The sequence below is a fragment of the Lynx canadensis genome, chromosome C1, assembly GCF_007474595.2.
Source record: "Lynx canadensis isolate LIC74 chromosome C1, mLynCan4.pri.v2, whole genome shotgun sequence".
In the NCBI taxonomy this organism is placed as follows: Eukaryota; Metazoa; Chordata; class Mammalia; order Carnivora; family Felidae; genus Lynx; species Lynx canadensis.
The window spans coordinates 166,420,509-166,446,975 of NC_044310.1; the positions used below are offsets into that span (position 1 = coordinate 166,420,509).

The following is a 26,467-nucleotide window of genomic DNA, read 5'->3' on the forward strand; positions in this document are numbered from 1 at the left end:
GTCAGAAGGCTTCCTGGGGGAAGTTGTATCTCAAATGGACCAAGAAGGATATGCAGTAGTTAAGCCACATGAAGATAGGTTAGCATATAGGAAGGAGTTCTGGGAAGAAAGGACAGAGAGAAGAAAGAACATGATAGGTTAAAAACCTAAAGTAAAATGTCACCGTGTGGGGGGATCAGAAGCGATGGAATAGAGGTTGGAGGGGGGGCCAGGTACTAAAAGGCCTTGTGCACCACTTGAAGAAATTAAAACTTGAGTGAAGTAGTTAGAAGGATCTTGCAGTCATCTATTTTAAGGCTGCATCTTGATTATAAGTGATGGTTAGTATTATTGAATGAGATAACTAATTGTTTACTGCTTCTTTTTCCAAAGATTTTAGAAATTTTAGAATGTGTAGAGATCTGAATGTAAGGATTCCTGCATAAATTTCTCTTTGAATTGAGTATGAAAAAAATTTTACCACCAAATGTTTATACACTTTTTATTAGAAAATCAGAACTGGAAAGCTCAGTTATCATGCCTCATAGGAAACTCAAATTCATTTTGTTCTGCATTCCTTTAAGGTGTCAAGTATATGTTCCTTTTAATCTTCCTTGTCATTTATATTTTCTTGTTGAAAAGTGTTTTGGTATTACTAACTGTCCAGAATTTTCTCTAAAGTATATGGGTATAAATGTATATATTTTTAAATAGAAACATCACTTGAATTTCCCAGGTTTTTCATTTTTAATCAATAAGTTTAGTTCACACTTGCATAGGGAGAATTCTTTTATCAAGACAGAAATCCAGGCAAAAAGAAAATCACATGTAAGTCTTTGAAATTAAAATATAGCTGGAAGAATAATTGAATAGTTGATTATTGTTCACTGCTGCTGGAATTACTAGATAGTCAATAGCACAAAAGAATAGGTAGGTAGGTAGGTAGATAGGAAGGTAGGTAAGTAATAGGTAGGTAGGTAGATAGGTGAATACTTGGATGTATGGATGGATGGATGGATGGTTGGATAGATGAATGGTTGGACAGATAGACTGATATACAGATAGCTAGCTGAACTATATATCTTGACCTATATATCTTGAATATCAGTATAATGCTTTTTCCCAATATTTGGGCTCTATGTGTGTACATATATGTGTATGTATATACATACATTTGAAATATATATCAAATACATGTTATATTTGGTATATATACATCAAATGTATCAGAGGTTTTTATGCCTTATTTAGTCATACATCATGGATATACAATCCTCAAAGGATTAGCCTTTAAGTGGCATGCAACAGGTAAAGCAAATCAGCTATTTCCATGCCCTAATAACCTTAAGCCACAAATTTCATCAAGATGACAAAGTGGGAAGGGAGATCTTACTGAATTAACAGGAAAGAGACATAGAGTGGGAGAAGAATTTGTTACCTGGTCCTGACCGCCCTCTTTGGACATGAATAGATTTTACTATTTAGCTTCAACATGGGAGCAGCAGTTAGGCAAGAATGAAAAATATGTGAAACTGGACCAAAGATTCCCTAGGATGTTATATATAAGCTTTTAATAGATTTCTGTCAAAATTTGGAAGAAAATTAAGTGATTTAATTTTTTAATTAAATTGAATACATAGGAAAAATATGTCAGCTTTACACAACCACACATTTCATGTCTTCAGATAACCTTTGGTAACTTTTTAATATTAACTTGAATATATTACATTTAAATATTATTATTGTAGACAGTCTTGCAGCAACATAATTAATTCCTTCTCTTCATTAAAATATGTAATAAATTATTCTTTCAACCAATGATTTTACCCTATGACAAGACTATGTTTAAAATTTAAAAACAAATGCCTCTCTCATTCATGTTTATTTTTAAAAGGAACCAGAAAAAGACCCTCTTTTCTGAATGATATATTTCAGAAATGTATAGAGCATTCTTCAGTATTACAGTGATAATTAGAAGGATAGAATTCACCTTATGTTGTCTTATTACACTCTTCTTTTTCCCTTTTATCATACTAAATGCATCCTACTATGGTTAATTTCAAGTCTTTGAATAAGATATAGTCTTACAAAATTAGAAAGGAATTTGACTTCCAATTCATAAACCATCAACATCCCACACGGGAAAGCTTGGAAATCACAGACTAATATTATTCCTTTAATATCCTAAAGAAATAGCATCTGAAAGAGAAGAGTGGGCAGGAGGCAGTGTGATGATAAATTATATCAACCAATATAATTACGTTTAGCCTTCATAGAATGCTCTGCATTTCCAAATGTTTACAAGACATGAAACAAAAATGCTCAATTGCCCAAGAGGTAGATGATGAACCCATTTTCCAAATGGGAAACTGAGGCATTGAGATGTCTATACCACAAGCTGCAAAAATACTCAGTTGAAGAATCAAGATTAGAAGCAGGAAGAGCAGGTTGCTGGTATATATACATGGCTACCCAAAAGGTGACAGTGGCATGACAGGAATTATGTTGGTCCATCTGCAGCCTGTGCTCCATTTTGCTCTATGACATGTACAGCTGATGGAAGTTTGAAACTTCATTTGAAGTTAACAGCACATCTATTCTCCACCGTGAAACCCATGAGATCAGCATGAGGAATGATTATTTATGATGGCCTCCCCAGACTTAGGAAGGAAGGCTAGGTTGAAACTATATAGAATGTATTTCAATAAATGAGATAAAGACATAAAACAAAATGAAAGGACAGCTTATGCAATAATGAAAACCACAACTTCAATATTTCTACTGTTATTCTACAAAGAGATGTTTATGACCACAATTAAAAACAAGTTATTGGGGGTGTCTTGGTGGCTCAGTCAGTTAAGTGTCTGACTCTTGGTTTCAGTTCAGGTCATCATGTCATGGTTTGTGAGTTCAAGCCCTGTGTCCAGCTCTGCACTGACAGTATGGAGCCTGCTTGGGATTCTCTCTCTTTCTCCACCTCTCTCTCTGCCCCTCCCTGCTCTCCCTCTCTCTCTCTTTAAAAATAAATAAACTTGGGGCGCCTGGGTGGCGCAGTCAGTTAAGCGTCCGACTTCAGCCAGGTCACGATCTCGCGGTCCATGAGTTCGAGCCCCGTGTCAGGCTCTGGGCTGATGGCTCAGAGCCTGGAGCCTGTTTCCGATTCTGTGTCTCCCTCTCTCTCTGCCCCTCCCCCGTTCATGCTCTGTCTCTCTCTGTCCCAAAAATAAATAAACGTTGAAAAAAAATTAAAAAAAAATAAATAAACTTAAAAAAATTGTCAAACAATTGAATTTGAAATTTAACTCACATCTTTCTACTGAAGTGAACCTTAATATACATGCTCTTAAACTGGGAGGGAATAAACATAGTGTATTTTACTGTGCTTTTGTCTTGAACACATCTCTCTAGAATACAAAAATGTATGCTTATCCACTGCTAATAATTTACCAACGTCTTTAAATATACTAAAACACTAAAGAAAATGTGATTATTTCACTGAGCAGTGGGATTAGCTGAACAAACAACATGACCAGAATGGGGGTACACTTCATGGAGGATGTTCTGTGTGAGATACAGGAAAATAAACAACCATAGCATTGTTCTTTAGGCTCATGAGAATGACATCCAGGAGTGCTAACCCCACAGTTACTGTGTGAGTACCCAGTACATTAGGGACACACTAATATAGACGACACACAGCGTTATCCAGTTTATTCTTGTGATTGGCGGCCTGTGGTTACCTGTCACGTGGAGGATGACATTGGAAGAGAGAATGCCATTAGAGTTTTGGGCCCGAGCCACATAGAGGCCTGCGTCTGCCTCGCATGCCTTCGGAATGAACACCGAATGTCTTGTCTCCTTGTGTAAAACCTGTAAGTGCCCATCTGCAGACAATTTCTGGCCCTTCTTGTACCTGAAGCAGAGAGTCAGTTTTTAAAGTTAGGATCACTGTATATTCACATCATTTCCAAGATCTAAAAACCATTGCAAACAAACCCATTACCACTGGCAATAGTCTCTAGTATTAGCAGGAACTTTGCAGCTGCCACAAATTCCAATGGGGCTGTTCATCCTTCAAGCAGAGGTTGGCGACTTGTGGCCAGAGAAGTGTGTGATTGAGTCAGACCGTGTTTTTAAAAAATTGAATTTTTCAACAACATTTAACAATTGGAATATTGCAGATAAAAATCCAGATATCCAACTACTCTTTGAAAAACCCCAGACCATCTGGCCGCACAGGGCCACCATTTGCTTAGAGCAACAATCACCTAGAGTGTGAAATGGCACACCTCTCTTTGGGCTGTGTCATTCTTTTAGCTGCTATGGAACAGCATCCTGTGACTTCTGGGAATCTATGTTGGAGCAAGACTCATCCATCCCATCGTATTCATGGACCCCACAAGATCCATGTCAGAGTATCAATATGCTGTTTTAGAGAAAGGCACTTATACAGCATTTCCTGATGAAATGAACTCATTTAATTTCCATGAATTAATTTCATTAGAAGAAAATGATTTCTAATTATGAAAGGCATTTATGTAATTGGATTATTACTGTTAATGACATGTTTTGAAAAGTTTCCTATGAACACAAGCAGCTGCCTCTTTTTAGAAAGCAAATAATTTATTTTGTATATTCTAGATTCTTTTCTATTTATTTACACCCATGTTCCTTCACCTAAGAAGTGGTGACAAACCTGAGTCATTTTCTGTTCCCATTGCCTAAGTGATAACTTTGCATTTTTATGAGTGTCCTAAGCATGTATGATTCCAAGACTTTGCCAGTTGTTAATTGAGCAAAACTTAATTGTAAATCCAAAAGCAAGGTATCTTTTCACAATATTGCAATAGTTCTTCAAGAAATACTAACTAAGTTATTTGTTGTGTGGACAAAACCAAGAAACACTGCAGACGACATTTTCTTTGGGGTGAACTGATATTTAATAATGAATTAAATATCTTTCAAATTCATAAATATGAAATTCCTCATCTGTCAAAAACATGCAATTGTAAAAACAACAAAATAAAACAGAAGCACAAACAGCTGCAGTGTAGCATAAGTGCAGTTTCTTTTAATGATCTGAGGAACCAAAGTTTTCCCATAGATTCTTCAGATAACCACCTCACACTTCAAGTATCGTCAATGGGCACACACAGTCATCGGAACTGTTAATGTCTACCGAAATATTATGATAAGTAAATGTTACCTTACTTATCTTAGTTGATGAGTATGAATTCAGTCTCACCTATTTGTAACTTTGTCCTCAGATAAATCTACTTAAGAACAAAAATTAATTTTGTTTTTCAAAGATAAAAAAATTTCTAAATGTTTAGAAGTAACCCACGTGTTGAGAAAGTGAGAACTACTTTTTAAAACAACAGTGATTCAAACCCTGTATTCTGCAGTTTACTCTCTATTAAAACAAACACACTAAAAAATAATGATGTCTCCAGAGGGAAATCCTATTGTTTACAGCTCAGTTATTACACCACCTTTCAAAAATGGGTTTATTACCTGTCACCGGGAGCAACTATGAAAGAAATATTTTTATTCCATCTCTCACACTGAAGAAATTTATGGAAAGAAATCTTAGTGAAACAAACAAATATCACAAAAGTGGTGTGTGACTCTGTTGGGAAGAGGGAAAAGATGAAATAGGCAAATGAAGGAAAACAGAAAAACCCACATTCGTATGTTTTTGAATCGAATATGGGATGTTAGACTAAGAAAATGTCATGCTTTTGTAGACATAAACAAGGGGAAAGAATTTCAACCCATAGTCTTCAGAAATGTGGAATGTTAAACTAATACCAGAAAACAAAAGCAAACAAAAAAGAACACAGCTAAGTTGCAGTGCTTTTGGAGTTAGTCAACTATTATTTTATGTGGTTACTTTTCTTTCTAGGGGGTTTTAGCCATGCTGGGACTACAGTCAGAGTTGGGGGCCGGTGTGAGGCTGAATCATGCAGATTTGCAGTGTTGCAGAATATTAATCATCTGTCCCTAAACCTTTCAGTTAGTGCACACAGAATGATTTGCTCAGTCATTCAATGTGTTTGTTTATGACTTGTCATTGTAAGCTACCCACCATGTCAGTGTAGGCTCTGGAAATCCTGTCACTTCAACTTCCAAAGTCACTGGAGAACCTTCCATGACAGTTACATTAGACTGATGCCTGGAGAAATTAGGTGCCTGGCCAGCGAGGCTGACCACGGTGTTCTTTGCTGATGTACATTTAATCTCCTCTTGGGGGACCGTTTGCCTCTGATAGGCCTGGCTGGAGCCTGATGGAAACCCAAGGCCTGAGAATGCATCCTGGGAAGCATGCAGCCTGTCTTGGGTTTTAGTGACATTGTTATCAGCATGCACTTTCTCCCATGTTTCTAGCAAACTTCCCTGAGCCTGAGGGTGCTGCTGTAAAGCTCTCTCATGCACTTCACTCAGCATGCTCTCTGGATGTTTAGCACTGATTTTGCAGAAGGCAGTACTTTTTTCCAAAATTCCTTGGGAGGTTAATGGGACTTCAGCTTTGAACTGGGGAGAGGGCCTCTCAAAATGACTTGAAAATGTTTCTCTCTTATCATTGTAAGCATCAGCAAAAGCAGCAGGTGGTGGGATGCCAGATTCCTGGGCCTCCCCTGGACAGCTGGCCCCTGTCTGCATCCTGTAGTTGCTCATGGGAAGGCTGCGGGGAGGGCTAGACCGCCCCTCCACTTCCATGTCAGCAGGGGCAAGGGGGGAATCAGGGCTTTCCGGGAGTGGAGGCAAGGAGATGTCATCAGGTGAGACACACTCATATTCTTCTCCCGAAAGCATGTCTGGAGGAAGGAGATGGCCTTGGACAGCATCCTCTTTGTCAGAGAGCAGCTGCGTGAGGTGCTGTGGGAGCTGACCCTCTCCTGTTCCATTGACAGTCAAAATATCTTCTACCTGCGCCTTCTCCTTCAACACAGAAAAGCCAAAGCTTTGAGTTAGTCATTGAGTTTTTTTCCAAGTCACAAACTCAACTTCAGACAGACAACCTAAGAAAAGCTACAGTGAATTAGAGCTCGGGGCCCTGACACAAGCGTTACTGAACTTGAAACCATCTGTCTGTTTAAACTGGGCACAGTCCCATCCCATGACTAAGAAATGGGTAAACTGACCTCTAGTCTCTGAATGAAATGTGATAGACCTTATGAAAGAGAGGAGAGAAAGCCCTAGTTTTCATCTCTAATGAAGGGGTTGAATCAGATGAATGTCTTTCAAATCATGATCTGAGGAACCTTATTCCACCGGCAAATTCTGCTTTGTTTTGTCTACATTCCATGTGAACACGTAGCTCCTAAACATCAGAGGCTCCCTTGTTAGGTGATCCCTCAGACCCTCCTAAGAATAACCCCTCTTTTTTTCCTTAGGAAAGCCATCCTTTATTATTATTATTATTGTTATTATTATTATTATTATTATGGTAAAATATATAACATGAAATTTACCATTTTAACCACTTCTAAGTGCACGGTTCAATGGTATTAAGTACACTCACATTGGTGCAACCATCCATCATCCAGCTCCAGAACTTTTTCATCTTCCCAAACTGAAACTCTTTACCCATTAAACACTGAACTATCCATTCTCCCATCCCCCCAACCACTTCTACTTTCTGTCAGTATGAATTTGACAATTCTAGGCCATATAAAGTCACTTTTAATGACTGGTTTTATTTTCTTAAGCGCCTTATTTTTATTCTCCTGTTGCAAAATATCTACTGAGCACTTATTTCATACTAGGTGCCATGTTAGGCATTGGTGAGATGAAATGAGTAAAAGTAAATACAGTCTCTGCCCTCAGGGAGATAATAGCCCAGTGGGGGAGGTAGATATTAATGGAACAATCACAGGTTACGGTCCTTCACAAGAGAACACAAGATACAAAAGAGGAGTGCCTGCCACTTATCTTTCCATGCCATGTGGAGGGCAGGTCATGCTAGGAGACTGTGAACAGCAGTACATCACCTCCTGCTTACACTGATCTAGTATTTCTCCCCACTAATCCATGTCCATGTCTGCTTTAAAAAAGAGGCTCAAATATCCATCCTTTCTGGCACAAACTCAAAAGAGCATTGACGCTGAAGGGGATCTCATCTATCTCAGCCTGTTGTTTTATATCTACTTCTTCTTTGCCTTTCCTCTTTTTGGGTGCATTTTTACTTAAAAATTACTGAGATTTTTCCATTGCCACTGCTTGCACATAAGAAAGTTATGTCTTGCCTTGACTTTGTGTTCTTCATTTTAGCTCATTCACTTTATAAATAATTTTTGAGACATAAATGTGTTTTCATGTTGAAGATTAGAAGTAAAAACAGTGTTCCTTCGACTACCCCAGAGACATGACTTATCCTCAGAGAAAGTATAAGCATAGGTTTTGAGAAAGTGGTTTCCTTCAGCCGTTTAGTAGAAGTTTAAACTCTGGGCCTAAAAGCCAGAATTTTTATTTTTGTTATTTTTTTAAGTTTATTTATTTATTTTGAGAGAGAGAGAGAGCATGAGCAGGGGAGGGGCAGAGAGTAGGAGAGAGAGAGAATCCCAAGCAGGCTTCCTGTAGTCAGCACAGAGCGCATTGCAGGGCTCAAATTCACGAACAGTGATATCATGACCTGAGCTGAAATCAAGAGTCAGATGCTTACCCAACTAAGCCACCTAGGCGCCCCAAAGCCAGAAGTTTTTTAAAGTCCTTCTCATTAAAAAAACCCAAAAACTAAATAAACACATATCCAGTAGGAAATGCCCCTCCTTCTTTTGATTTTCCTACATTGGCTTAGCTCTGCATTTATTTTCCTTTTCATAGGGACTTTGGTCCAACTTCCTGTTCAGTATAGGCAACTTCTCTATGACATTCTGGTAGCCTATGTTTGAACACTTTTCCTGAAAGAGTTTTTTCTTTGAATAGAAGTTTATGCTTTACTTGTGTTAAGAATCTCTTCCTATATTTAGCAAAGATATGCCTTCACTCAGTATCCAACAACGGATCTGAACCGGCCTCCTGGAGCGACAAAGATGTCCAATTTCTCTCTTTTTTTAACTGCTCTTTGACTATTTGGAAAATTGATCTCGCAGTCTGTCAATCTCTTTCTTCTACTAAAACCTCCAGTCTTCTTCTGCCTTGCCTCTAGAACTTTTATCATCAAGGTCACCTTCTGGGAAGCCCCACTCCTACTAGGCATTTGTTGATTTGAGGGTCATCCATGGCCATGCAACTTCTTAATGCCTTCTTTGGGTAATGTGTGTCTCTCTAGAGAAGAGTAATGTTTAAGAATTGTCTGAAAATTTGCAACAGGCTTAGGAGAAAAACTTGAATAAAAGTCCAGGCTAGTCTTCTCACTCTTCCCTCCTGCTTGGGGAGGAAATGACTTACTTAACTGCAGGTTTAGACTGAGCATGCTCAGTTCTGACTTTTTGAGGCCTCTCCTGTGGATCTGTCTTCTACCAAATGTGTGTATTCATGTTAGATTTAAACTATGAAAAGCCCCTGTACAGAAAGCCTCTGGTTGTCTAGCTGTGCACCCAAGCGTTTAGGTAGGCAAGTCTATCTAAATCAGAGATAAAGTTTTGGGAAACCCACTAGAAAAGTCCAAGCCATATTCTCTAATCCTGCTTTTACTAGTTATTGATTCCTGACTCCCGTGACTCTCTTTCAGTGGTGTCAAACTCAGAAGGGAATCCAAGACTATTATTTTTTTATTCCCTACAATTCCTAAGGTAGAAAAATACTTTCCACAGCAAATAACACTAGCAGATAATTTCTACTGACAATAAGAGAGAATGTTCTGAAATCTTTTCCAGAAACATTTCAACTTATTACTGTTTCCCCTAAATATGTTTATTTCCAGGATTTATCTACTTTCCAGATGGGAACTAATCAATGGAACCAACATCTCCTTGATCTATGTGATATATTTTTATTAAAGTGATTATGTTAGTTCTTTTTGTGTTTTTATAAGAACCATATGTGGCTATTCATACTGAGTTTTTAAAAATTTTTTAAATATTTATTTATTTTTGAGAGAGAGACAGAGAGAGACAGAGCATGAGTCGGGGAGGAGCAGAGAGAGAAGGAGACACAGAATCTGAAGCAGACTCCAGGCTCTGAGCTGTCAGCACAGAGCCAATGCGGGGCTCTAACTCCATGAGATCATGACCTGAGCCGAAGTTGGACATTTAACCGACTGAGCCACCCAGGTGCCCCAATTCATACTGAGTTTTTAATCAGCCAAAATTTTCTACCTCTTCTATTAATGCCATTGATAAAAATGTTGAACACTGCAGAGTTTAAAACAAAGTCAGATGTCTCCCCAAAGCAAGGCAAACTATCTTCCAGGTTGACACTGTTGAACTACCTAACATTCTTGGAACAATTATAATCTAATCAAACTCTTATTCAGTTCACGTACTTACACTTACCTTAAGAAAGAGATCATAAATATGTTTATCAAATGACTTTTGAAGTCAGAATAAATTTGCTTATGACACTAATCTAGAATTATCCATTAAATAGTCATCTCACAAAGCAAAAGCAAAATAAGGTGAATTTAATATAAGTTTTTCTGAGTCAATCCATGTAGGCTCTTGGCATTTTTGCCTTTATTCTCAAAGGCAAATAAGCTTTTCATTTTTAAGTCATTATGAATTTTACAAAACTTCTTTTATTAATTAATTTCTAAAACTCAAGTATAATTAACATATAGTGTTCTATTAGTTTCAGGTGTACAATAAGTGATTCAACAATTCTATATATTACTCAGTGCTCATCACAATTAAGTGTGCTGCTAATCCCCTTCACCTATTTAAATCTCATTGAGTTACAGTTTTCTGGGTCTACCAGTTTCCTTTATGAAAATGTTTTTCAAACATTCACATATACTATTTTTTTTAACATTTCCCCACCATGAAATCATTTTTACTATTAGTAGAGGGAAAAAGTGTGTGTGTGTGTGTGTGTGTGTGTGTGTGTGTGTGTGTGTTTCCAGAAAGGGGTATTTCCAGACAGAGCACATTTGCATCAATTTAATAAGTTCTGGCAGAATGGCTGGGAAGCTGATCTAATTCACCACAACACTGCTCACTCTCAACTTGTTTCTCTTATATCCTTGGCTGCTGTTTGTCTTTTTGTTGATTCCTTTTTCTTCCCCAACCTTCTAATTATATGGATAGTGTGTGATCTTAAGTTCTCTAATCTTCTCTTTATACTTTTCCCCTCAAAGATCTCACCCACTTTCATGTCTAATGATCAATTAACTTTTAATTAATCCTAAATCTGTGGCCTCAGTTCTTATATCTGTCACGATTTCTAAACTTTCATTTCCACTGATAGCCATAACCACTTGGATTTACAACCATTGCCATGTAGGCAAACAAAGTGAGTGTTTGGAATAGAGAATATAATAATATTCTACATCCCTTGAAGTAAGGGTGTAGCACAAATTCTCAAAGTACACACAGTGGGGAGCCATCTATATGGTAAATTTAAGGGAACATCAGAAGACTTTACCTTTCCAAATAGTCCCACAATACTCTTATCCTGGTATAAATAAGATTTAATGAAGGTAAATAGGAAGTAGAGAAAGAATGATCTTGAACACAGGACTTCTCTATGAAAGACATTTCTGGGGAAGGCTTTTGGAAGGGGCTTTGGGCAGCCAAGGGGTGAGTTGGTAGCATTGCACACTTGGGGTAGACAAAATAAAAGAGATGAGAACAGAAAGATGGTGAAGAACACTTTGTCCCTTTCCCATTTTTTTCCAAAGCAAATGTCTTAAGAACGCCTTTGCCACCTACCAGGTGATCAGGATTAGAAGAGGGCACAGGGCTGTCCTCACCCAGTTTGATAAGAGTACTCCACTGATTGTTTGGTATAAAAGGACTTCCATGATGAAAGCAAATTAAAACAACAGTGAGATATCACCTTACACCTTTCAGAATGGCTTGAATAAAAAAGACAAAATATAATAGGTTTTGGTGAGGATGTGGAGAAAAAGGAACCCTCATGCAATGTTGGTGGGAATATAAACTGGTACAGTTACTATGGAAAACAGTATGGAGTTTCCTCAAAAAATTAAAAATAGAAATACCATATGATCCAATAATTCCACTACTGGGTATTTACGCAAAGAAAATAAAAATACTAGTTTGAAAAGATTATACATCCCTATGTTTATTGAAACACCATTATTTTTTTAAAATGTTTATTTATTGGGGGCACCTGGGTGGCTCAGTCGGTTGGGCTTCCGACTTCAGCTCAGGTCATGATCTCACTGCTCGTGAGTTCAGGCCCCGTGTCGGGCTCTGTGCTGACAGCTCAGAGCCTGGAGCCTGCTTCAGATTCTGTCTCCCTCTCTCTCTGCCCCTCCCCTGCTTGTGCTCTCTCTCTCACAAAATATGAAAAATAAAAAAAAAAAAACTTCAACAAACAAATGTTTATTTATTTATTTTGGGAGATAGAGCATGTGGGGAGTGAAGAGAGGGAAAGAAGGGGAGAGGGAGAGAGAGAGAGAGAGAGAGAGAGAGAGAGAGAGAGAGAGAGAGTATATCTCATCCCCAGCAGGCTGGCATTTTCAGTGTGGAGCCTGATGCAGGGCTTAAACTTCCAAACCATGAGATCATGACCTGAGCTGATCAAGAGTTGGATGCTTAACCACCTGAGCCACCCAGGTACCCCTAAAACATTATTTACAAAAGCCAGGATATGAATGTGTCTGTCAATAGATGAATTGATAAAGAAGATGTGATGATATAGATACAGATACAGATATAGATAGATATAGATATACACATACACACACATATACACACAATGGAATATTACTCAGTCATAAAAAATGAGATCTTGCTATTGGGACATTTGGACAGACCTACAGGGTATTTATGCTAAGTGAAATAAGTCAGAGAAAGAAAAATACCACAGCACTTTACTTGTATGTGGAATCTGAAAAATAAAACAAATGAATAAACAAACTACAAGCAGAAACAGACTCAAATACTGAGAACAAACTAATGGTTGCCAGAGGGGGATGGACAAAATGGGTGAAAGGGAATGAGAAGTACACACTTCCAGCTACGTTATGAGGATAAAAGGTACAGCATAGGGAATATGACCAACGGTGTCGTAATAGCACTGTGTGGTGACCGATGGTAGCTACAGCTGTGGTGAACATAGCATAAGGTATAGACCTGTCAAATAACTATGTTACATACCTGAAACTAATACAACATTGTGTGTCAACTAAACTTGAATTTATAAAAATAATAAATTATAAGGCAAATGATAAAAAGTACTTACAATAGATATTTTTGATGTTGCCACCTGTAATTAAGCAAGCATTAACACTATGTGCCATTTTTTTTTCTTTTTTGCAGTTATGTACTTTATTCAAGCAGGTGAATCCAGACAACTTTCTCCGTGAGGTGAGACAGTATCCATTAACCTGTGGGTCTTATGATCTCTTCCATCTGAGCAACTGTTCTCCCATATTAGTCTGGTTCTAAGACTGTGGGGAAAGTTAAGTAACTGGTTCTTAAATTTTTAAATTGTCATTTCTATGATATGTTATCTCCAAACTAGACTCTGAGATAATGTATGTATATTGAGAAGAACTTTGAAAACATAAATTTGTTTTATATTACTTGCTCTTCTTGGGGTGCAACCACAGAACACCATTGTGCAGTGGGGATTGATGCCTTCACTGCCCATGTGTCCCTGACTCTGAGTCATACAGGATTGAATTCTTTTACTTCCCTGCAAAAATGAATGATTCTATTTAAGTATGTGGTTTAAATGAGCTCGGTTCAGAGTAGGCTCCCAAATTCCCTGCTTTTGTTGGCAGTATCTTTAACCTATGAGAATTAACTAATATACCTGAGTCTTAAACTGGCAACATCATTTCCTTGGCTATGATTTCCTTTGTGGCCCAGGAAAACCCTTAACTTATAGATCTATCTCATAGAATTAAAAGTCCTTATTAATACCAAAAAAAAGTACTTCCATGCTATTGCTTTATTAGTCATCATGTAAACAGATGAAGGGGAAGAGCGAGGGAACAGGTTGGCAGGGGAATCTGCAGTGTCATTACAAAGCAGCTTATTTACACAGAGCCGTTCCTTAGAGCTCACTTTCGGTCTTACGGGAAAAGTTAACGTGTCTGAAACTCAGGAGAATGGCACTGCCTGCCCAAGGCCGACACTACTTTCTATGATTCTTGGAGGGCAAAATATTTTATCTCTTTTAGTCTCAGTTTCCTCAACTATAAAATGAGATTTGATCAGATGATTGTTAAATCCCTTGTAGCACTTGAATTCTATAACTCTAAATGTGGGCATTGTAAGCCTGCATCCTCTACTGAATAGTTCTGTGGTTTTGGGGGAGTCTCTTAATATTCTGGGTGTCTGTTTAACCTTAGGAGTTTTCAAATATTACTATGGATTTGGCTTTGGTGCTCACCTTGGAGGGAAGACACTATCTCTAATCTGTTAGCAGTGCAATGGGCACTGCATTTACTAAATTGCCTAATTCCACCTGCTGCATTTTGGGGTTAGAAAAATGAGAAGCACTTTATTATCACCAAGAGAAAATCCTGTGATGAGTATATTCTTGTAATAGTCTGGTAGAATTGTTCTTTTTACTTTTTTAAGTTTTTATTTAAATTCCAGTTAGTTAACATATAATGTAATATTAGTTTTAAGTATAAAATATAGTGATTCAACAGTTCCATACAATACCTGGTCCTCATCACAACAAATGCTCTCCTTAATCCCCATTACCTATTTAACCCATTCCCCTCCCCTCTGGTAATCATTAGTTTGTTTGTTCTCTGTAGTTAAGAGTCAGTTTCTTGGTTTGCCTCTCTTTTTTTCCTTTGCTCATTTGTTTTGTTCCTTAAATTCCACATGAGTAAAATCATATGGTGTCTGTCTTTCTCTGAATAACTTATTTCACTTAGTATAATACCCTCTTGTTCCATCCATGTCCTTGCAAATGGTATGATTTCATTATTTTTTATGGCTGAATAATATTCCATTGTGTGTGTGTGTGTGTATGGACACACCACATCTTCTTTATCCATTCATCAGTTGATGGACATTTGGGCTGTTTTAATAATTTGGCTATTGTAGATAATGCTGCTATAAACATTGAGGTGCATGTATCCCTTTGAATTAGTATTTTTGTATAGTTTGAGTAAATACTTAGTAGTACAATTGTTGGATTGTAGGGTAGTTCTATTTTTGACTTTCTGAGGAAGCTCCATACTGTTTCCAGAGTTGCTGCACCAGTTTGTATTCCCACCAATAGTGTAAGAGGGTTCCTCTTTCTCCACATCTTCACTAACACAGGTATCTTCTGTTGTGTTTAGCCATTCTGACAGGTGTGAGGTGATATGTCATTATAGTTTTGATTTGTATTTCCCTGATGACTGGTGATGTTGAGCATCTTTTCATGTGTCTGCTGGCCATTTGTATGCCTTTTGAAAATGCCTTGTCATGTCTTCTGCCCAATTCTTAACTGGATTATTTGTTTTTGGGGGTGTTGAGTTTGGTAAGTTCTTTATAGATTTTGGATACAAACCCTTCAACAGGTATGTCATTTGCAAATAGCTTCTCCCATTCTGTTGGCTGTCTTTTAGTTTTGTTGATTGTTTCCCTCACTGTGTAGAAGTTTTTTATTTTGATGAAGTCCCAATAGTTTATTTTTGCTTTTTTTACTTGCCTCAGGAGACATGTCTAGAAAGAAGTTGCTATAGCCGATGTCAAAGAGGTTACTGCATATTCTCCTCTAGGATGTTTATGTCTTCATGTATTACATTTCAAATTTATTTTTGTGTATGGTGTAAGAAAGTGGTCTAGTTTCATTCTTCTACATGTTGCTCTCCAGTTTTACCAACACCATTTGTTGAAGAGACTGTATTTTTTCTCACTGGATATTCTTTCCTGCTTTGTTGAAGATTAATTGACTATATACTTGTGGGTTCATTTCTGGGTCCTCAATGCTGTACTATTGACCTGTGTGTCTTTTTTTGTGCCAGTAATGTACTGTTTTGAACCGCTACACTTCGGTAATATAACTTGAAGTCTGGAATTGTGATGCCTCCAGCTTTGCTTTCCTTTTGCAAAGTTGCTTTGACTATTTGGCTATTGTAAAACTTTAACAATATTTATTCTTCCAATCTTTGAGCACAGAATATCTTTCCATTTCTTTGTATCATTTTCCATTTCTTTCATCAGTGTTTTATAGTTTTGAGAGTATAGGTCTTTTACCTCTTTAGTAAGGTTTATTCCTAACCAAATTGTTTTTGGTGCAATTGTAAATGGGATTGATTCCTTAATTTCTATTTCTGCTGCTTCATTATTGGTGTATAGAAATGCAGCAGATTTTTGTGTGTTGATTTTGTATCCTACAACTTTACTGAATTCATTATGAATTCTAGTAATTTTTTGGTAGACTCTTTTGGGTTTGCTATATAGAGTATCATGTCATCTGGAAATAGTGAAAGTTTTACTTCTTCCTTGCTGATTTGAATACCTTTCATTTCTTTTTGTTGTATGATTGCTGAGGCTAGGACTTCCAGTACTTGTTAAATAACAGTGGTGAGTGTGGATATCCCTGTTTTTTTCCTTCACTTTTATACTAAATAACAGATGATCTATCACCTTTTAATTTATATTAAAATAAAACCAATTTCTCAATGAAAATAAACTTGATTTTTTATTTAAAACCATCTGTTCATTTAATTTTTCTTCTAAGAAAAATAAATAAAAGCAATAAAATAAATGAATTAAAAGCAAAGCAATAAATTGCTTGCTTTGGTAGCAATAACCTTCACTTTAAGTCTTAATAAATGTGGGTTGGTTGGCAGTGCAGACAAATGTGCAGAATTTAAAAGATAAGAGGAATTTAGTATCTCTTAGAAACTTAGTTAAGAAGATGGGATGCACAGTGGTGCCCGGGTGGCTCAGTCAGTTAAGTGTCTGATTTCGGCTCAGGTCATGATCTTGTGATTTGTGAGTTCAAGCCCTACTTTGGGCTCTGTGCTGACAGCTTAGAGCCGAGAGCCTGTTTCAAATTCTGTATCTCCCTCTCTCTCTGCTCTTCCTCTACTTGTACTGTGTCTGGCTCTCTCAAAAATAAACATTAAACTTTTTTGTTAATAAAAAAAAGATGTGATGAACAAAAATAAATTCAAAATGGATGAAAGACCTAAATGTGAGACAGGAAACCATCAAGATCCTATAGGAGAAAATAGGCAGCAACCTCTTTGACCTGGGTTGCAGAAACTTCTTACTTGACATATCTCTAAAGGCAAGAGAAATAAAAGCAAAAAATGAACTGTTGGGACCTCTTCAAGGTAATAAGCTATGGCACAGCAAAGGAAACAATCAACAAAACCAAAAGGCAACTGGTGGAATGGGAGAAGATATTTGCAAATGACATATCCAATAAAGGGTTGTCCAAAATCTATAAAGAACTTACCAAACTCAACACCCAAAATGAATAATCCAGTAGAAATGGGCAGAAGACATGAATAGACATTTTTCCAAAGAAGACAGCCAGATGGCCAACAGACACATGAAAAGATGCTCAACATTGCTCACCATCCGGGACATACAAATCAAAACCACAATGAGATACCACCTCACACTGGTCAGAGTGGCTAAAATTAACTCAGGAAACAACAGATGTTGGATGTGGAGAAAGGGGAACCCTATTGCACTGTTGGTGGGAATGCAAGCTGGTGCAGCCAGTCTGGAAAATAGTGTGGAGGCTCCTCAAAAAATTAAAAATAGAAGTACCTTAAAACACAGCAATTGTACTACTAGGAAGTTATCACAAGGATACAAAAATGCCATTTTGAAGGGGCATGTGTACATGCACCCCAATGTTTATGGCAGCACTTTCAACAATAGCCAAATTATGGAAAAGCCCAAATGTCCATTAACTGATGAATGGATTAAGAAAATGTGGTATGTATATATTACATACATACACACACACAATGGAATGTTACTTGGCAATGAAAAAGAATGAAACTTTGCCATTGGAGGATATTTTGCAACTGGAGGATATTTTGCTAAGTGGAATAAGTCAGAGAAAGACAGGTATCATATGATTTTGCTCAGGTGTGGAATTTGAGAAACTTAATAGATGATCATAGAGGAAGAGAAGGAAAAATAAGATAAAAAACAGAAAGGGAGGCAAACTATAAATACAGAGAACACACTGAGGGTTGCTGGAGGGGAGATGGGTGGGGGGAAGTGGCTAAATGGGCGCTGGGCATTAAGGAGGGCACTTGTTGGAATGAGCACTGGCTGTCATATGTAAGTGATAAATCACTGGATTCTACTCCTAAAGCCAAGACTACACTGTATGTTAACTAACTTGAGAATAAGAGGAAAGAAAGGAAGGAAGAAAGAATGAACATTGATGCATTTAGTGTTATTCTTTTTTTATTTCAACCACTTGGTCTCAATTGAGGGTGATTTTGCTCCCCAGGGAACATTTGGCAATGTCCATGGACATTTTTTAGTTGTGACAACTGGGTGGGTGGGGGAGGCGTGCCACTGGCATCTAGTTGATAGAGGCCAGGAATGTTGCTATATATCCTGTAATGCACAGGACAGCTCTCCATAGCAAAGAATTCTCTGGGCCAAAATGTCAACAGTGCTGAGATTGAGAAGACCTGATTTAGACCAATCACAATAACCAAAGATCATTAGACATAAGACTAAGGTTTAACAAAGTCATCAAGGTTTGGCAGCTTTCCTTTGCCTCAGGGTGGAATCAGGGTTTAAGTGCTTCAAGGCCATCCAACAACAAAGTCAGTTTGCGTAATGACACTTGCTGCCTGGAGGTTGTATAATTGCACTAGACCTTGACAAAGATTGAACCTATGGAACACGACCTATATAGAAGATCTAAGAATGGTAATGACTTTAAGAAAAGATAAATCTTTTTCCATGAGATAACTACAACAAGTGGGGAGATATTTATTTTAAACTCTCATATCACAAGAAGTATACTTTATTAATTTGGGGACAGTTGAGAATAATGTTGACTCTGTTTGTTCCTTCAGTTCCTTGGGAGAGAGAGGAACATTGGAAGCAAAACTGGCAAAGCAAAAAGACAAGAGCTAATTATAGTCCAGCAGCTATGAATAAAGAGTGAGCAACTTATACCAAAAATTGCATAATGATGTGATTTAAATAGTGCTTTTGAAATCATAAAATATTTGCATTTTGTGAATGTTTGCAGTTTTTGCTACATGCTCAATTTATCTGTAATACATAAATTTTAAAGTAATTTAAACATTTTTGTACTTTAGTATTTATATTTCAGTTGGGTTCTATGTTTTAGTATATGTACATGGAAATATCATCTTAGAGGTAACTTCTGTGGGAACAAGATACAAGCTAATTTTGGGCACCCGGGTGGCTCAGTTGGTTAAGCATCTGACTTCAGCTCAGGTCATGATCTCACAGTGAGTTCCACCCCCGCATCGGGCTCTCTGCTGTTAGCACAGAGCCCACTTCAGATCCTTTGTCTCCTTCTCTCTCTACCCTCCCGTCCCCCGAAATACATACATACATACATGCAGTTTTAAAAAAGTTAATTTCAGGTATTATGGTTTTCTAGTGGGTAATGTAAAACAACAAAATCATAGCTTGGTGGTGTGACAGAAGTGGTTTGGGGGGCTCTTGGGTGGCTCAGTCTGTTAAGAGTCCGACTCTTGATTTTGGCTCAGGTCATGATCTCACAGTTCATGGGTTTGAGTCCTGCATCGGGCTCCATGCTGACAGTGTGGAGCCTGCTTGGGATTCTCTTTTCTCTCCCTCTCTGTCTTCCCCTCCCCCACTCACACTCACACGAGTGTTCTCTCTCTCAAAATAAATAAATAAACTTAAAAAAAGAGTGGTTTGAAGTGACAGTATGGTGACTAAACGGCTATCCCAATACCACTGTGAACTACTATGGTCCCAGTATTCAATAGGAAGTGCTCAGAGGGAAATAACAGGTGGGAGAAGCACTAAGTAAAGGGTAGAAAGGAGGTACAGGATGAGGGCAATCACATTGAAAGATTTGATTCAGATAGATAAGAAGGCTTTAATTCACTTTTTTTTTTTCAATGAAAAGGGATTCTAATCTCAAAATGCAAAACTGAGACTACATGGTTTTCATTACCTTATTTCTTTCTTCATTGAATAGTGTCTGCTTATTTCTTGCTGGTTCTTTTAGCAGGTCAACGAAGTCATCATGGAGATCTTCCAAATTCAGATTCATTTTTAAAATGTCTCCCTGCTGTACAAAGAGATGGTTAGTCAGAGTCTGGGCCAGGAAAGTTGGAGGCACAGTGCTACACAACAACCACTTGGAAGAAAACATAGGCCACTTGCAACCTTTCAGCAAATGTATTCTACAGGAGAGTGACTATGCCCAGCCCAGGATGTGACTTACAAAATTATCTTGTGAAGTTTCCAGCTCCCCTCCTACCTCACTTCTTTGATCAAGTTCATTGCCAGTAAAAACTGGTGGTTCAAAAGCCCAGCAGGAACAAAGTCATTGCTCTAATAGGATGCACCTACAGGGAGCGTTCTCCAGAGGAAAAAAAACATTGTGCATGGCAGTCTAAGCCATCAGGAAAGTCTGGGGGAGTGGTGAGGAGGAAGAAATGTCTGAAGGTTCTGGTGGAGAGCAAAGAGGAAATCCAGAGATTTTACATAAGCAAATATTTGGGAGACTCAGGAAGAGAGGAAGGAGATATCACTGAGTATGTTAAAGAAAAAACAATTGAGAACAAAGGATGCTTCATGTGGATGATGATATTTTGCTCCTGTAGCTCATAGGGCTGTTTTAGTCATGGAAGTATAGGTGTTTGCAAGCTGCCGGGGAACCCCTGTGGGGGCTGAGAAGACTTTGGAAAGGTAAAAGGAGCCTCAGGTACACCACATTTAGGATGATTAATTATACTGCACCAGAACATTCCCTATTCCACCTGAAACATGATCAGGCCCATGGTCAGATGGGCCTTAAAGAAATAGCATGTTCCTCAATGTGCTCAACGTGCTATATGGACTCAGAGAATTTGGGGAGATGCTTACTGGGGAGACTCAACTTTTAGTCTAACTCTAAAACTTAAGCTGGTTTATGCTATTGGTTAAGTTACTCTGCTTTGGTACACACTTGACATCTAATTCCAAAATGGTGGTTGTTGTGGAAAGAATGCTAGAGTTTGAATTGTATCTAATTCCAGAACCTCCACTACTGATGGTGAGGCCCCGGGCAAAGCACTTTTACATTCTTTGAACTTCACCTCTAAAACAAGGAAAACAACATTTGCTTTACTACCATCACAAGATTATTTGCAAATCGAAGTAATATATATGAAAAGACTTTGTAAATCTCAAATTGCTATCCAAATAGAAAGGATTATTATCACTATTTTAGCCTTGATAGGGATTTCTGGGCCTATTTTTAATAACCCCTACAAAAGAGCCATAGCACCAACCTTAAAAACATAAAAACTAGATGTTTATGCTTTCATGCAAACATATGTAAACCGTTAGTAAGCATTCTTTGACAAGCTTTTGTTCAGGCTGTAACTGGTAAGAGCCTTGCTGATGCCCCTGTCTCTTGCCAGAGAGGCTCTTCCTCACTTTTATACCCACCCAAATCACATCTTTTTGAGCTATGTATTGAATGATTCTTCTTCTCTGTATCCTTTGAGTTTTTACTACAAATGCCACAACTCTTTCTGGAGAACAAGCTTCAGGCAAAGAATAGTGTTAAATGTGTGGGACCCTAAGCTGAACAGAGTCATAGGGTTTCTTCAGGTGTAATGGAGTAAATGGTTTGGGGTACTAATGGTAGTTATATGTGATGATCACAGTAGGAAAGAATGGGGGAATCAGAGAGGCAGGGACCCAGACCACGAAGGAACTGTGGAGGAGGCAGCATTTAGGTTTGGCTTTGAGAGATAGTAAAATTTAGATAAGCAGAGAGAGAAGGTCATGTACAGGAAGGTTTAGGAGGAGAAAACTCAGAAATGTGGGGTAGCAGACCAGTGAGACAGGGGCCTACGATGAGTATAGAAGCACACTGATTTGGAAAGACAGCCTTGGAATATCGGAAGGCCTTGAGTTTAAACTTTATATAGTAAGCAATGAAGAATTTGTAGTCAAGTGTTTTGAGTGTAAAAATGACATTAGCATTAGGAAGGGTAATCCAGCTGGAGTGTATAATCAGGATGCTCCTGACTAGTGCAAAAGGGAATCCAAGTGATGGGTTGGGAATAAGAAAAAGAGGGTGCAATCCTGATTACAGGGGTGTAACAAGAATGGGAAATGAGGAAGTGAGGAGAGGGAGTGGGTAGAGCTTTCAGAAAGAATGGCCATGAAGGTGAAAGCAGAAAGGAATATCACTTTGAGAGAGTAAATGTTATTAAGTGGACCTCACTTGAAGAAGTACAACAGAAATGGGAGGGATGTTGTAGATAGTAAAGAGCAAAGAGTCAGGGGAAGTAGCAGTTTTCAAGCTGTGTCCTGGAAGTCAAGAGAAGAAACAGATCCTCGGAGGGTTGGATGGAGGTGGGGAGGAAATGATCATTGTTTAAAAAGATAATATAAGACCCATGGCACATTCATACATTATTGATGGCATTAAAATTCTAAAATATTTGTGGAATTTAATTTAACATATGTATATTAGGAACATTAACAATTTTGTACTCATTCACCCAAATCTGCCCTGGAGAGCTTATGTGTAGGTAACAATACAAGAGAAAAAAAAAATCTTTTTTGCAAGAAGATGTTCACTGCAGTGTTAATTAAATGGTAAAAAAAAAAAAAAAAGAAAAAAGTTGAAAATCTGTTTCTTAAAGAAAAAAGATAATTTGGTCAGTTAAAAGATAAGCAAACTATTCTGGATGGACTGAGTACTCAAATTTATGATGTGGAAATTCATACAGAAAAAAAAAAAAGGTTGCTAGAAATAGAATTCTGCTCTAAACTGCAAGAGCACCATTATGTCTCCATGTCAACAATAATCACAATAACCATGGGTGTCTTCACATTCAATCCTCAGGGTTACTCTGTGATTAGGATCCCCTATTTCCTCCATTTTATAGATCAAGAAACTGAGACTCAAAGAGATGAAGTAACTTGCCCCAAATCACAAATCCAGTTATTTGGAGAATTGGTATTCTGAGGCAGCTGTATTTTACTCTACGGCTTGTGCTCTTAATTACCTTGTCATTCTCTACATCTTAAGTAACTAGTTCTTTCAGCCAGTTGTTAAAATAGTACTAATGAAGCTAGTTTTCATAAAATACAGACAAAACAATATATGCATTTCTCTCTCATAACTGGATTTTTGCCTAGGGATTAGACATCAACATATTTTCTATTTTTTATTCCATCAGCTTATTACTTCATGAAAGATGCTAATGATTAGTTCAATACTTCCATGAAGCTAAATGTTCAATGAATCTAATACGTGAAGATTTAGTTTTATTTTCTCCGGGGCCACAATTTGGAAGGAAAAAGAACCCTTACATTTATTATCTGGGAATGAAAGTATAAGGCTACTTAATACAGACTTTACTTTGATTTTAATGGCATACATTTATCCTTTAGGATGTGATCCATGAAAATGTAAATGAGACACCTTAATTGTGTTTAGCCCTCATTCCCAGCAATATTTTTCTCTGCAGTGATGGAAAAGAAACAGAATTAATTATCAGAAACACCCAGATAATTATGTTAGAAAGCTGTGAAACAAATGTGCACATTATGTCCCTTGAGAATTTCCATTAGAACATCTTTGGACCAGAAGACACTTATCAACACATTTTTATTTATATCACTTGAAAATACATACTCTGGGAAGAAGAAATTACCTTCAGCTTTTCTTCAAGCTCTGTGAGAGAGACGCATAATTCAGTGATAGATTCAAGAACCTCTTTGTGTTTTGCCACTATTTTCTCAGCATATTTCTGCCCTTCTTCAAAACCTGGTGAGGAGAAGGGACAAAAGACAAAAAACAAAACAAAACAAAACAACTATTTTTTGAAGTCAAATCCTTAACAGAAAACAAACAAACAAACAAACAAACTCTGCTAGGGTGTTAATTCATTTCCCCAGTGTCTGGTGTAAAGGCTGGTAGATAGTAAGTGCTTAATAAATACTTGTTGAATAGATAAATAAATGAATGAAGGCATGAAAAACAGGTACCCTAGGAAAATGGTTACAAATCTGCTGTACCACATCACTTTCATGTAGCCTAAACCATGTTGCTTTGTTAATATTCTTAAAGCTCCACTCCAATCCATTTTCTCCTGTTTTTGAACATTCAATCATTCTTTATTCATGGATTCAAAGCCCTCCATAATATAGTTTCAAGGTGCTTCTCCCAAACGTATGCCACCCTAGTTCCCTCACACACTTAGTTCTGGTCAAACTGAACCAGCAACTCTCCCCCTGCGAATCCCCATAGCCAGAGTATTCTTTCCTATACCAAGAATACCCTTCCCCCACTCTCTGCTGTCAAAACCCTATGTACTCTTCAAGATCTACTTCAAATAGCATAATCTCTGAAATGTTGTTAATCTTTGCCCGCCTAGATTTTTTTTCTCTCTACCTGAATAACAATAAAAATAGCTACCATGTAGTGAGTGTTCATTGTTTGACTATGGCTAAACGTTGTAATTTATTTATTTATTTATTTATTTATTTATTTATTTATTTATTTACTTACTTACTTATTCATTCATTCATTCATTTACCATTTCAACCATTTTTAAGTGTGCAGTACAGTGGCATTGAATACATTCTCATTGTTGTGCAGCCATCACCGCTATCCGTCTCCACAACTTTTTCATCTTCCCAAACTGAAACTCTGTACCCATTAAAAAACAGCTTCCATTTCTCTCTGCCCCGAACTCCTGGTAACCACTACTCTACTTTCTATCTCTTAAATCCGACTACTCTGGGTCCCTGCTGTAAGCGGAATCATATAATATTTGTCTTTTTGTGTTTGGCTTCTTTCACTTAGCATTATGTCTTTAAGGCTCATCCCTGTTGTTAACAGGTTATGGCTAAGCACTTTATACGCATTAATGTAATTCTCCTTGGATTCTCTAGGTTCTATCGCATTTTACAAATGACGAAACTGAGACTCAAAGAGTCTCAGGTTACCCAGACAATCATTGCAGGAGCAGGGATTTGAAACCAGGATTACAGACTCCATGGCTTAGACTAAGCTGTATTTCACGTTGTTATGAGCTGAACTGTGTCTCCTCCAGAATTCGTAAATTGAAGCCTCAACCTCCAGTATCTCAGAATGTTACCACTTTTGGAGATAAGGTCTTTCAAGAGGTGATTAAGTAAAAATGAGGCCATTAGGATGGGCCCTAATCCAATATGACTGGATCCCTCCCACAAAAGATGAGGGAGAGACACCAATGCGAGCCTGTGCACAGGGGAATGCCTGTATGAAAAGGCAGCAAGAACTCAGCCGGCCACCAGCCAAGGAAAGAAGCCTCAGGCAACACCAATCCTGTCAGCACCTCAACCTTGTGATCTTGGACTTCCAGCCTCCAGAACTGTGAGGAAATGAATTTCTGTTGTTTCAGCTGCCCAGTCTATGGTATCTTGTGATGTTACCCCTAGCAAACCAATACTCACTTTTCATACCTTTCTTACTGCATTAACCATAACATGACTTCTAGGCCTAGGTTGTGGATTCTCAAATGAAGAAACTAAGTTTTATTTGTCTTTAAATCAATCACACCTCTTCATAGATAATAGGTACTCAAATTTTTTTTAGATAAATTTATTTGCATTAAAATTCTGGGTCCAGTGATGTTTGGGTAGCCTGTAAGAGTTAAAATAATATTCCTAAAGCATCTTACTTGATGAAAATTTTCAAAATTGCATAGCTTTCATACTGAGCAGATGAAGATTCATGACATTCATTTATTTATACAAGGTATTTACTCAATGATTCATTTATTCACCAAATATTTGTGAAGTACTTAGTACATACCACAAAGCAGTAAACTAACAGGCAAAATCCCTTCTCTCATGGAGCTTACAGTCTGGTGTAAAAGCCAGGCAATAGACAAATAACTATACAATTTGTCAGTTGGTGATAAGGGCCAGGAATGCAGACAAAGCAGGATGCAGGATGATGAATAATGGGAGGGGGATTTAACTTGTCTTGGTCTTTGTGAGTAGTTAGTGTGTTTGGAAACTGAATAGAATACAGTGGATAAAATACACTGGAATAAGCAGAGCATTGTTCTGGTTTTATTACCCTGGGGATGAGCGACAGGAATAGGGGAGAAAAGAACACAGAGAAGGAGGGTTTACACAAGACAGTGAAAATCCAAAGGCCTCCTCTCCTGCAGGCAGAAGTTACTTCCTATTTTCCCTCCTGCTTACTTTTATAGAGATGGGCTCTTATCTTGAGT

At 37.7% G+C, this 26,467-nt stretch overlaps 1 protein-coding gene across 1 annotated transcript in view; it reads right to left on the minus strand.

Annotated features, from left to right (window-relative positions):
- Positions 1 to 3,264: 3,264 nt before the first annotated feature.
- CCDC141 (coiled-coil domain containing 141) overlaps positions 3,265 to 26,467 on the minus strand; it is a 204,809-nt gene continuing 181,606 nt past the window's right edge. Inside the window, 4 exon segments of the mRNA XM_030326780.1 lie at positions 3,265 to 3,892; positions 6,068 to 6,921; positions 20,182 to 20,298; positions 23,894 to 24,006. Of these exon segments, the coding sequence (XP_030182640.1) occupies positions 3,625 to 3,892; positions 6,068 to 6,921; positions 20,182 to 20,298; positions 23,894 to 24,006 (1,352 nt within the window). The 3' untranslated portion in view covers positions 3,265 to 3,624.